Consider the following 13197-nt stretch of genomic DNA (forward strand, 5'->3'; position numbering starts at 1 on the left):
TGTGCTGAGAAGGCACTTGTCCTCTTTGTGGAGTAGTAGGTCTCATTTGCTGATGTGGCAAATGTCCCCGCTGAGGAGTTATAGGCCTTACTTGCTGATGTGGCAAGTGTCCTCACTAAGGAGTGGTAGACCTATTTTGTGAAGGCGGTCTTCCCCTTTTTGGAGTGTTATGCCTTAGATTTGATTTTAAATGCATAGATTGAGATGCCATATGAGTTTGAGTATCAGCAGGTACAGCCTTTGTGGGAAGTACTTGCTGATGTCTTGCATCAGCGAACCTAACCCGTCCGTTCATTAGACGACCATGTTCAGACATGGGATTAGCATGGGTAGGTTCCAGCTGAGAGGAAGATTGAGCACTAGCGTGTTGCTGAACGACCTGATTAACTCGCTGAGGAGTACCATAGTCATAGGGAGCAGCAATAGTGCTTCTTTTAAAGGGCTCAGCACCTTTTACAGATAGTCGCTGAGGAGCAATGGGTACATATCCATTACTTGAAATATTCCCTTTAAAGGTTCTGGGTGGAGAATGTTGAATTCTCCCTTCATGTGGCATCATGCCAACAATGGGAAGATGAGAGAACATGTCAAAAGTACTGGTTGAGGAACTGGTACTTTTAACATTAGAGGAAGAGGGCACACTGGTGGAAGATGTAGCCTTAGAATCTATCTCAGCATGGTAATCATTTTGTCCCTTGACAAAATACCACTTTTTCATCTCTTCAGGAGAGATGGTAGATGAAGAAGGTGGAGGAATAGAGATTTCAGGCTTTACATCATCATTAAATGAGTCAGCAATTGAGGCAATGGCATCAAAATTGCCACCAATCACTGCTTGTACTTGAGTAGGGACTTGCTCACTCAAGCATTGATGATGAAATTTGGAAGCCTTTGACCAGGAGGTCACAATCTTCTTCAGATTAGAAACTTCAGCCTTGAGAGTTTCATTCTCAAGTTGGAGTTTTTGAGTCATTAACTCATGAGATTGAAGTTCAATATGAACATTTTTCAATTTCATAAGTTTTTCAGATTTTTCACTTAACTCTACTCCAACAGAGTTAAGTTTAGATTGAAGTTCAGCACGTAGACTTTCTACGAACTGAAGATCACAAGACAAAGATTCAATAATTTTGGTCTTGTCATGATCAAAAGAGGAAGAAAGAAGAGAGTGTACCTTTTTAACAGTGACGTTTACCCACTGACTCGAGGAGACTTGATCCTTTGTCAGAGCATCACTGTCAGCAAGTGCCATAAGGCACATGGCATCAACATAATCGTCATCATCAGAATCATCTGAGTCAGCCCAATCATGTTCTTCAGCAACAAGTCCTTTTGCTGGAACTTGAGCATCCTCTGTTTCAGCCACCTTTGCCTTCAGCTGATAGTATTTGTTCCTGTATTCATCAGCAAATTTAGAAGGGTTAGGTTTAGGAGCAGCAGGAGTGGGAAAAGAGACTCTGCACTCCTTCTGGTAGTGGCCTTTTCTACCACACCTCCAGCACTCTTCCTGTGATTTATCAACAGGAGGTTTGAGGGGAGCAACCGTTTTGCGATTGTTCCACCTTCTGGAGTATTTTCTACCAGCAACAAGGGCAAAGCCCATAAAGTCATTAAACAAATCTTGTTTCTCTTCATCATCCAGATCATCAATGAGAGTCTGAATAGGTGCTGGAAGATTTGAAATACTGGCACCATCATAGAGATCGATGGGCTCACTAGAAACAAGAGCTATAGGGTCAAAAATAGGATGGGAGGAGATGCTGACAGAGGAAGAAGAAGAAGAGGGGCCAGCATGTCTTTTGGCATCAGCAGAGGCTCGAATGTTTTGAGCCAATGCTCTCTCTTCAAATTGAAGAGTGCCAAAAAGTTCTTCAAGATCAAAATCTTGGATTTTCTTCGTTGTACGAAGAGTTTGTCTTAAGTTTTGCCAGTTAAGAGGAAGAGAGTCGATGAATTTATGACATACTTCAAAATTATCATGAGTAATGCCAACATTTGTCATATCATTGAGCAACCCTTTAAAGCGAGTATAGGTACTCTCAAGACTTTCATCAGGAAGGGAGAAGAAGTTTTCATAAGCTCATTTCAAATCAATTTTCTTGATTTTGATGAGGTCTGCAGATCCTTCATAGGTGCTGACCAGACTATCCCATACTTCCTTTGAAGAGGGATACTTGATGACTAGCTTCATGATTTCAGTGGGAAGAGTAACGATAATCATGTTTTTCAACCTAGCATCAAGATTTACCAGCTTTCTTTCTTCATCTGTCCATTGAACCTCTGGTTTAATCAGGTCAGTGACTATCTTAGGAGCTTTAGGTGTAGCTCCTGGAGTCCTTTGGACATACATCGGTACGTATGGACCCTCAGTTAATATGGTCATTAAATAGGGTTCCACATCAGAGATGTGAAGAAGCATCCTCTCCTTTCAAGACCTAAAATCCTTGGGCTCGAATTTAGGAGGTGTCGACACGTAGCCAAAGTCACGTGTGTTCACTAGGCTGGGAACAGAAGACATGTTCTTGTTTTAGAAAAAGGGTTTCAAGAAAGATTAAAGAACAGAAATTTTACATGTAAACACAAGGAGGCAAACAAATCTTGTTCCAATGATTTAGGAACGGTGGCTCTGATACCACTTGATAGTCCACGAATGCACAACTTATGTTATATTTAAATTAGACAAGAAGGTAAATAAGAAGATAAATAACAAGAACAACAGCAAGTTCAATTCATTAAACGATGAATACATGGTTGATCTTACACACTTGACTTACAAGAATACAAAAGAACAAAGGTAATTGCTAAGTCTAGACACACTAAAAACTTGAACAATTACAAGTGACACACATTTTCAAGGTGACTACACACTTGATACAATGCGGCTGTGTTACTTTATATAGAGGAAGAATTAGGGCAACACAGCCTTCCTTTGATAGTGATAGATGGTGGTTGTCGACGTTCCATTGGCTCCTTGTACTTCCAAGCAAGAGCCTTTGTCTTCTTTACCAAAATGGGTATGAGAGAGAAGACCCAAGTTTTGGTCCCAACATGTACCTTTTCCAAGTAAGGTATGTTACAGTTGGAAGAACCACCATGCGACTCTTGTCTTCATATGGTTTGAATACTTCCCGCCATGACAAACATTTGGCCAGCATGCATCCCGCTGAAGAGAGTCACTGGACTCGCTGAAGACTTGCTGACTATACATGTCAGCGAGTAAGTCTAATCAGGGAATCCAAGACTCAACAAGTTCGCACATTATCTATGTATAAATCTCCAAGAAATCAATAAAACGGAATGTGTTTGAGGTCGTCCCCATCTATTTAGACACGCACTTAAGAGTTATACTTGAAACCCGTTTCCTTAGTTGTCTGCCGAGAATATTATACTGCCCTTAATTTTGGATCCTTTACAGTTTCTATGTCTGCTCTTTTTGCATATTTCGTTGGACTCTAACACAAGTTTTATTAATCTTCAGCCATAACATAAGAACAGTTCCAGTTGGCATTATTCAAGACTAAGAAAGAGAGCACGTTTGCAAATTAGATATTTGATCTGCTTGACACCAAGCATAATGAAATCACAGTGTTCGAAGAGTTTACAAACTAAGTTTGGATTAAATAATAGAAGTGATGTAGAAGTTAATGGGAATGTTAGAGAAGCTATATCTTGATCTCGAAAATCACCGTATGGCCGACTTCTTGTGCTCAATATGTCAACACAGGCATATTTGGAAAACCACCCAGGTGGTTCACTTATACTGAGCTGGAGCTTGCAATGGGAGAATTCTCGGAAGCAAATATCTTGGCTGAAGGAGGTTTTTGGTCGGTACACAGATGGGTACTTCCAGACAGCGGAAAGTTGCCATCAAATTACACAAACTAGCAAGTTCTCAAGAGGACCAACAGTTATGTTCAAAATTTCAAACTTTTGGTAAAAGCAAAAACTTCAATGGATCAAAGAAGGATTTTTCAAGTATCAATCCATGTATCCCAATATATACCTCAGACATAGCGCTAGAGAAGAGGAATGCAAACGTTTCTAATATGCAGGATGAGTAAAGGTTGAAGGTCCCATTTTTGTAAACAACTCACGAATATAAAAAATGTACACAAGAATGTAAAACAGACAAGGATTGAAGATTTTAACATTAGACAATGATGACAACCTTACAATCATCACAACAGATGTTGTTTTCAAAGAGTTTTTTACTCATCTATAATTCTTTTTATATTTATATTATCTTTGTAATAAATATTAAGTACCTTTATTTTGTGGACATTTTATCGTTGAATGACTTAAATCTATTTTATTGTTGAATCCATATGAACATCTATTTTATTATATATAACTATTCATTTGGTATAACAATTTTTATTGGATATCATTTACGATAAATTACGTAGAAAACAAAAAAGCCCGGTGCAACGCACGGGTATCACCTAGTTAGTTAAATATTTATTCCTAGCAAAGTGCATTTGAATTTGAATAAATACTGTAAACAAAATGTCTATAATGTGCATACAATTATCATTGTGGCTTGTGTCACATCACTTTTTACTTGTTATATAAGGTGACATGACAACATTTTAACAAGTTATATACTTTATAGTTAGATACATACTACAACAACAAACAATAACAAGAAGATCCAATCTTTGTGGTGGATATGAGAAAGGTGAGCTGTAAACAGTATTACCTTACCAAAAGATAAAGAAACTCTTTTAATAAAGACCTACGGCCATAAAAAGATAAAAGTTGAATAGTAGTGTAAATTGTAAGAGTTTAGTTACTGTACCACAAAGATTATAGTTAGTTACATACCAATAAACCATAAATAATGGCCTACAGTTTGACACATTCACACTTACTTTTAGCCAAATACGGAGTAATAGTATCTTTTGAAATTGAAATGGCAAAAAGTCTCTCACAACAAATTTAACAAAGAAGTGAATTGAATCCTTTAGCTAAAAATGAATATTTAATGATAATAGTAAGTCTTATCAATCTATTTACGTGAAAAAATAATTAAAAAAACACCTAACTACTCAAGTTCAAGTCTTAGAGTGGAAGGTTTTCCCCTAATATATTGCCGCGCATTTGGCGAACTATTAGGGGGTTTTTCCTCCTACTAGGTATTGGGTGAAAGGTTCTCTAGCGTAGACCCGGTTAAGACAACATAGTCTAAAGTCTAAACCCTCCATCGTGATATTCGATCCGCACCTGTAAAAAAAAAACACAATTTTTTTTTGAAAATTAACTTTTATTCACATAAGGAGTCGACTCATACAATTGAGGAGCGGCCCAAAGAATTATATGTTATGTACAAACATTGAAACGATTCCAATCTTCTAAACTTATATTACAATCTCTTGATCTATGTTTGAACCATAAAAAACTAGTTGTCTTGATATCTTGGAGAACTTTTTCCGCACAAGTCCTTTCTTCCTTAAATCTTCTATTATTCCTAGCTCGCCAAATGCACCAACACGAAATGAAGATGATGCCTTTGAATATCTCTTTTGCAGTTTTCCCAAGTCCTGTATGATCTTCAATTCCGAAAAAATCTTTAATCGAAAAGAAAAAAAGTGGGGGAACTTTGCACCATGAGCTAATTTTGTGCCAAACGATCTGAGCCAATTCGCAAGAGCATAGCAAGTGCTCCAGACTTTCCTCCATTCCGTTGCATAGCACACAATCCACACTTTCGAAGACGACATTCCTTTCCCTTAAAGCGATCATCGTTGGAATTTTATTCATGGAAGTTTTCCACAAGAACCACAAGCAATCTTTTGTAACCCACTTAGGCCCATTGAACACGAATTTGTCGCTATAATCATTCCCACTTCTAAGGAAATCTTTTCCTCTTTTAACCGCGAAACATGTATCATTCCCTCTCACATCTATCTGTTTCGTTTTTGATATGAAACTTAGAAACCATAACAGAGAGGTTTAACCATTCTGCCATTTCTCCCGGTGAAGTAATGGTCTTGGTCCAGTTTATCACGACTCCAAAGTTGTTGTTCACCCCAAGACGTTCCTTGATCAGACACTTTTTATCCTTTTCCAACTTAAAGAGCAATGGAAACCGCTCCTTAAGTGCTTCATCACAAGCCCAAATATCTAACCAGAATCTTATATCATCCCCTCGACCAACGACCCCTTTAAAGCATTGATTAAGACCCACTCCCTGTACATACAAAGGCATAAGTTTTTCTTATGTCATCATTATATTTTCTTTAGTAAGATAGATATCAAATCAATGTTATTTAACACTCTCTTTTATACCACCTCCATGGCCAATCTGTTTTATCTAGCTAGATCCTCAAATTTGTACTATCATATTTTTTTCATATATCGAACTCTAATTCTAGAATAACTCATAATAAGAAAACTCATGTTTCTATCTATACTCCTTTATAAAAAGAATAACACACTCTCTCCTAATTGTTGAACCTTACACATGACAAAATTACACTTATACCCTCTTTATCCCCTCCCCCTTAAACACACACAACCCAACCCTTGTTAGTATATGTATAGCATTGCACTTTGAACATGCTCCATTCGAGGAAAAAAATAAGTGTACATCGGGTGATTTTGTGATGTTAATTGTAACTGCCGCAACGTGCGGGTATCATATTAGTTTTTTTTAAGTATTTTACTCACATCAAAATTTGAATCCAAAACATCAAGTCTCACCATATGACACCCGTTACCACTGCCATCTAACTACGAAAGGCCTCTACTTTGTAGGGGACTTTTATACCTCAAAAATAATATTGAAACACTTCTCATCCAATTTGCTATGGAAGTGTCAAAACAAATAGATGTAATCAAACCATGCAGAACCAACTATTGTGACTTAATATATTGTCCAGAAACGAATGATTATAACAATCAATTTTTAGGTTGTGAGTTCAAATCTGTGTGGATTTATTAAGTTGCCTTTTCAGAATAATAAAAATAAAAAATGCAACGCACCTAAGGCCGCTCACTAAGCTCACATCGACAGGGTCTTCGACCGCTCGTCGACGAGGACAACATAGGGAGCAACTTCGTCAATAGCTTCTTCCTTCGTTTCCTTTTGATTGATCGATGAACATTGACGAGCGGCATAGCCGCAAAACGCCAAAACAAAAACAAAAAACTTTTTTTTTTAAAAGATGCAACGGTCGGAATTGGATTTTTTTTTTTAATCCTCCTTCTATATATACTATCTTCACATTCTTCATCAAACCATTTCAAAAAACCATTTCAAAAAACCATTCCATAAAACCATTCCATAACCATTCCATTTCAAAATGTCGAGGCATTTGTGGACTGAAGCTGAACTTCGTTTAGTGGTCATGTGTTGGATATGGGTGACTGAAATGCCTAACCTAAACGATTCGAATGTGTCCATGTGGACCTTAATATGCGAAAGGTTCAATGCAAACACGCCTGAACGTCCAAGGACCAAACTCAACTAATAGGTAAATTCAACAAAATTTGCAACGAATGTAAGCAGTTTGAGGCAATCTATTCGAGGTTCAAGGCACAGGGGACTTTATCGGATGAGATGGTTTATGTAACGGCCCATCAAGAGTACCGGCTGAATTACGGGAAGGACTTCAAATACGAGCGGTGTTTCCAGGAGCTTATGAATGTTCCCAACTTTTATAATAATTAAATGTGTTTTCGTATTTTAATTAAGTGTGTTTTTGCATTGTAATTAAGTGTGCTTTCACAGTTTGAATTGTGTGTTGTCTTTTACTATTGTGATGTTTTTAAGTATTTGAATAAAATAAATCTACTTTAAGAACATAAGTTTATTCATAATTTAAAAACATTAGAAACTTAATAAAGAAAAACATACAACATAAGATTAAAAGAGGCCACTTATTTCTTTTGGGCATAAACTGCTTTGGCTTGGTTGATGAACTCATTCAGGGTGATGACCGCACAAGCAATTTCTTCCACAGCTTCTTAAATCTTGTCAAACTTCCCCTGCAAATAAGTAAAGTATTGACACTCAAGCTCAGTGCAATGCCCCGTTTGTATATACTTGATTTGTTCTTGACACCATTTCTGTTTCGCTTAAAGTTTTAGACCAATTTCAACAAGCTTGTCTTTGCACATTTGGTGGTCGAAGATATCAGCCATGATACTGTCATTCACTTGATCGACAATCATTCGTGGTTTTCGGTTAGGGGCATTTGATGAAGAAGCTATTGCAGATGTATAAAAGTGTGAGTTTTGAAATGAAATGTCTGGTAATGAGACAGTATTTATTGCTGAAGTCACAGACGCTCCTCCAACGTTCAAAATTCAAAATATTTACATTTACAGTCCCTCAAACAGCCAAAAAATATTTACATTTACATTCCCTGAAACGGCCAAAATATATTTACATTTACAGTCCCTTAACGGCTAGCTACATTATCACTCTACAAATAAATACCCAGAACCTTAACCAGTTTCATCACATTATCAATCTTCAAACTTATTTCATCTGCTAACTCACTTACCATTCCAAATGGCTTCATCATCATCAAATAAGAACGTTCACCGACCTCGTTTCACCAAAGATGAGATGAAAGCACAAATCATGGAAGATGTCAAAGAGGACACCCTCCTTCAAAATGAACTCTCTGGGGAACTGCTTTACCTACGGAAGAAAAGATACCAATGTGACCAACACGTTCAGGAAATAGAAGCACCAGGTCGCATGGTCTCGAAACACGAAGAGACATATTCTTATTTTCTACAGGATGAGAGCAAAAGGGTGAAGAGGGCGATCGATCATGTTTTTAAGGCCGGTCACACGTTGACCGACCAATGCACTTGGGCAGAATCGTACCACGACAACTGCGGAGAATGCAAATCAACGTGGGAAGTGAAATGCTCAGAACACGACCTGTGGTGGGCCAATGAAACGGCTCACCGTGGATTAGGAAAAATGTCAATCAAAGATGAAGAGTAATCGTAGTTTTATTATCTATTTCATGTTTTAATCATGTACTGTATTTTTTAATTATGTATTGTAATGTTTAATTTTAAATAAATGTTGAATCATTAATATTTTGTTTAAATATAAAATAAAATAAAATAAAAGTGTGGAAGAGGGGTTATAAGGAGTGATTGTGGAAGAGGTGGATGAAGATAGAGAAAAGTTGATGTGACAATGTGAAAAATGTGCAGAAGAGGTAAAGGTTGTTCTAGCTTTGGGATAGGCCTAAGCAATCACTTTAATACATCTACATTTCTTATGTCCAACAAATACAACAAAATTGGTCAAAAATATTGCAGGATCAATCATGATAAATTCCAGGTACAAAAGTTAAAAGCGCAGCTAATAAATTTGAGACATCTGGTTCACTCACTATAAACTGGAAAACCAAATTCAATTTGTTGGCGACTTATAACTGACAACACATGTTCTTCGTAATCGATTAACATATAACCACAAACACTTTTAAGTAACGTGGTCTATTTCCTGAGAATATATCAAGATCTAACTTTAGATCCTTGGAACCTTGTCCTGAAAACATTTGGTGCTCTATATCAAAGCGTAAGAACTTGTCCTATATACAATAAATATGGAGATACATATTAAAACGTTACAGTTATACGAGTGAAGAATGGGCAATGCCCCATATTTCTGAAATAGCAATGGAGGATCATTCAGGTTCTGTGTTACTGGTCAAAATTTCAAACCATTCTGGGGTATCAAACTTCTGACCCAACAGCTACTTCTTGAACAGAATCTGCCATCAGTTATACCAAAGATGTGTTAATTTATTATTGTATTTCATTTAGAAAGACATATAACTCACACAAATAGACACTTTCTCCACCATATGACTAAAACCCACAACTTGTTAGTTGCCGGGTCACCTCACATACCGTGATACCGCTAGGCTCCCCAAGAGCCTTTGGTACCAGGATGTGTTAATGAAGTGGCAATCTGGGTGGTGTGTTGTCTTTAATGGGCTAAGCTGAAGGTAATCAACTAAAAAGGGAAACTGGTTGAAAGTCTACCAAAATATTCTGAACTATATTCAAATGCCTAAATCAAGGGGTGTTTAATTGTTAATGGATCAGGTTAATGAATCAGGCTTGATTTAATTAAGCAGGGTTATTTGGAAGCTGACATGTTACCCTTAACTCAAACCGACAAAGAATTTGGGTTGTTCGGGTTAAAAAGGTTGGCTTAGTTTTCGGCTTCTTGAATAAGCCATAAATTTTAGCTTGGGCTAAATTTAATTGATAAACTATGAGTTAAAAGTTAAAGGACGGGCTAATAGATGGGTATGGGCTAAAATATTAAAGAAAATGATAAATGTGACTAATTTGGTAGACAAAAATCTGGTGCCATGGTTAAGATTTAAAGTGAGAAAAACAATGACTTTATGCAATTTCATTCTCCGAATCTTAGCCACTGATCATGTCCGGCACCAGATTTTTAGGCATGTTTATAGACCTACTCACCTACTACTTAGTCATATGTATCATTACTCAATATTAGATTGGGTTGTAATAAATTATTAATACCAATTATTTATACAAAAACTAAAGTAAAAAATAAAAAGAAACCTAATCCACCTAACTAGTCGAGTTGAAATTGTTACATCAAAATACCCATCCAATTAATGGCAGATTTCAAGTTGGTTGTCTGGGTCACCTGGAAACCGAATAAATAGTGTAATTTGGGTTCGAGTTGGCTCGGTCCAGGTTTCTTACTTGGGTTCAGATTTTTTGCCGGGCCTGCCTAAAGCTTCATAAATTGTTTTAATATACAAACGTCATCATAAATTATGTAACAATATAATCTCTATGATCATATCAACAGATAGAGCATATAAATATTAATACAAACATATCAAACGTGTTTGCAGTTGGTTTAACCCACATTAAAACAACATGCTTGTGACCTGTTACCCAAATCGCCCATGTTTATACCCCTAGTGAGAATAGCAGAGGAGTTTCATGATGGAGAGTAGTAGCGTACTTACTAGGCTCAGTTGTCATGGTGGCAGCAGGAGTTGTTGCTACTGCCTGAGAATTTCCGGCGGGGGCAGTAAATTGTGCTGTTGTTGCCTGAGAATCCTCGTTGGGTGCAGCTGGAGATGTTGCTGTTGCCTGAGAATCATCGTTGGTTACAGATAGCAGTGATGCTGTAGCCTGAGAATCCTCGTTGGTTGCGGCCAGAGGTGTTGCTGTCACCTGAGAATCCTCGTTGGTTTCAACTATAGGTGTTGCTGCCCGAGAGTCACCTGTGGTGGCAGCAGTTGCGGTTTCTGTTGCTACTGCTTGAGAATTTTCAGGAGTGGCAAAAGATGTAGGGGCTGAGGACATGGTAGGTTGATTGGAGGTGTTGAGTTGTGATGGATTTTTAAGCTCATCAAGACCAATTTCTTTTTCAAGCGTGCTCTTGAATTCCCTTGAAACTTCCTATAAACAAAATGAAAGCGCCGTTCATGGCACTGGATTATTTTAAACATTTAGATAGTTACAAGATGATACATTAATAAAAATGACACTAAATTTCTTGCCTGAAGTTCCCTAATGGTTGGTTGAAATGTCCGCAAAGTTTTCCCTGCGCCTTTAGCAATCTGTAATATAAGATGCGTTACATGGCACATCGAAGAATTAAAGTGAATTTACAAGTTCTTTTGTGTTATCTATATAAACAAAAAGTTACAAATACATCTTGACCTTTAGGTATTGAATCTATATGAGTCATTAGATATTTATGCGATATGAGTAATCAAAGTGGGTCATTTTTGCATCTAGAATAAAATTCAAGTCCAAAATCATATAATTCGATGATTTAAGCTATAGATACATAACTAGGTAACCTTTCATTTATGTACATACTTTCTTCTTCACATCCGATTAGTTTGACCACAAATAATCAAACACTGAAATAATAGTAATTGTTACTCAAACACTTGAGACTAATTATCACCACTTCAGTCTAGTAGCTCTAATAAACACCATGTTGTATACATGTAGAAACTTACAATTCTACTTTTTGAATCCCTTAAAAGAAAGATTAATATTTAACTAAAGCAGGAAATTATAACCCAAGTAGTAAAGTAGACAAAATGAGATCAAAAACATTCTCAAGTAAACTCTATTTTTCCAGAAATGAAAAAGCCATCAATATATCAAGATGTTTAAACTAAGTTATAAATACCTCAGCAAGACCTTTAGGGCCAAAAACCAACAATGCAACCACTCCAATCACTAAAGCTTCAGGAGCCCCAACTCCAAATAAAGATGCAAACACACCTTTCCCTCCACATTTCCTTTTCTTTTCTGCAAAAAACCAAATTAAGACTTATACTTCAATAAAATACACACAAAGTCTTCAACAATACCTCTGTTCCAAACATGTTGACTTTTTTTAGTCAAACTGTAAAAACTACAACTTCAAAATTAATGTGCATTCCAAACTCTTCCTACCCAATTTTACCAAAAGTAAACAACTTCATAACAAAGACTACAAAAGTTTAAATCTTAACAAAAGTTTAAATGTTAACAAAAGTTTAAATCTTTTTCCACTTCAAAAATTCCAAGTTTGACTTGACAGTCAAAGAAACTTACCAAACTTGAAACTTTTCAGCAAGATTGAAACCCCATTTGACTTAAGTCCATTCCATGTTGAAAAAGAAGATAAACCCAGTTGAGGAACCACTGTTAATGAACTAAAAGTTGGGTTTTTGGAGTAGGAAACAGGGGATGCAAAGATAGATACAGAAAAGTGGGATGATTTAGAAACTGTGGGTAAAGTGTAAGATGAAGAGGGGTGAATGAAAGTTGCAGAAGCCATGGAAAAGAAGGTGGTTGGTGGTCTGTGGCGAGTCGATCTGAGGTTGAGGAAATGTTCGATTGAAAGATGATTGGTGGGTGTTTGGATGTGGGCCTAATGTTATCTTGACTGTTGATCCTTGATATAGTTTCATCGTAGTGTTGTAGAAGCAAATTTATGTAGTGTTTGGGTTGATGTTTTTAAAACCAGTTTTTAGGTCGAACGGAAACTTTTTTATAACATTTCGTTAGGTGGAACTTTTAACCTAAAAATGTAAAAATTTACTATTAGACTAGATTAGATAGAACTTTGGTTTTGAGCATATAGTAGAACTTTTGTTTACAATGTTTAGAAACATAGCTAGAGTTATAACCTAGTTATTACTAAAATAAAATGAA

General features: G+C 36.7%; 1 protein-coding gene across 2 annotated transcripts; it reads right to left on the bottom strand.

Moving 5' to 3' along the window:
• Positions 1-9367: 9367 nt before the first annotated feature.
• LOC122606601 (sec-independent protein translocase protein TATB, chloroplastic-like) lies at positions 9368-12960 on the bottom strand. 2 transcript variants are annotated; one of them, XM_043779446.1, is made up of 5 exons: positions 12595-12960; positions 12185-12306; positions 11538-11597; positions 10994-11436; positions 9368-9749 (listed from the first exon to the last, which is right to left on the bottom strand). In XM_043779446.1, the coding sequence occupies exons 1-5, from the start codon at positions 12818-12820 to the stop codon at positions 9686-9688; spliced, it is 915 nt and encodes a 304-aa protein (XP_043635381.1). In that variant the 5' UTR covers positions 12821-12960; the 3' UTR covers positions 9368-9685. The 2 variants fall into 2 exon arrangements, with proteins under 2 accessions (XP_043635381.1, XP_043635389.1); XM_043779454.1 differs by having other exon boundaries at positions 10998-11436; positions 12595-12959.
• Between the last annotated feature and the right edge of the window lie 237 nt (positions 12961-13197).

Source organism: Erigeron canadensis, chromosome 1 (genome assembly GCF_010389155.1).
Source record: "Erigeron canadensis isolate Cc75 chromosome 1, C_canadensis_v1, whole genome shotgun sequence".
Lineage (NCBI taxonomy): Eukaryota > Viridiplantae > Streptophyta > Magnoliopsida > Asterales > Asteraceae > Erigeron > Erigeron canadensis.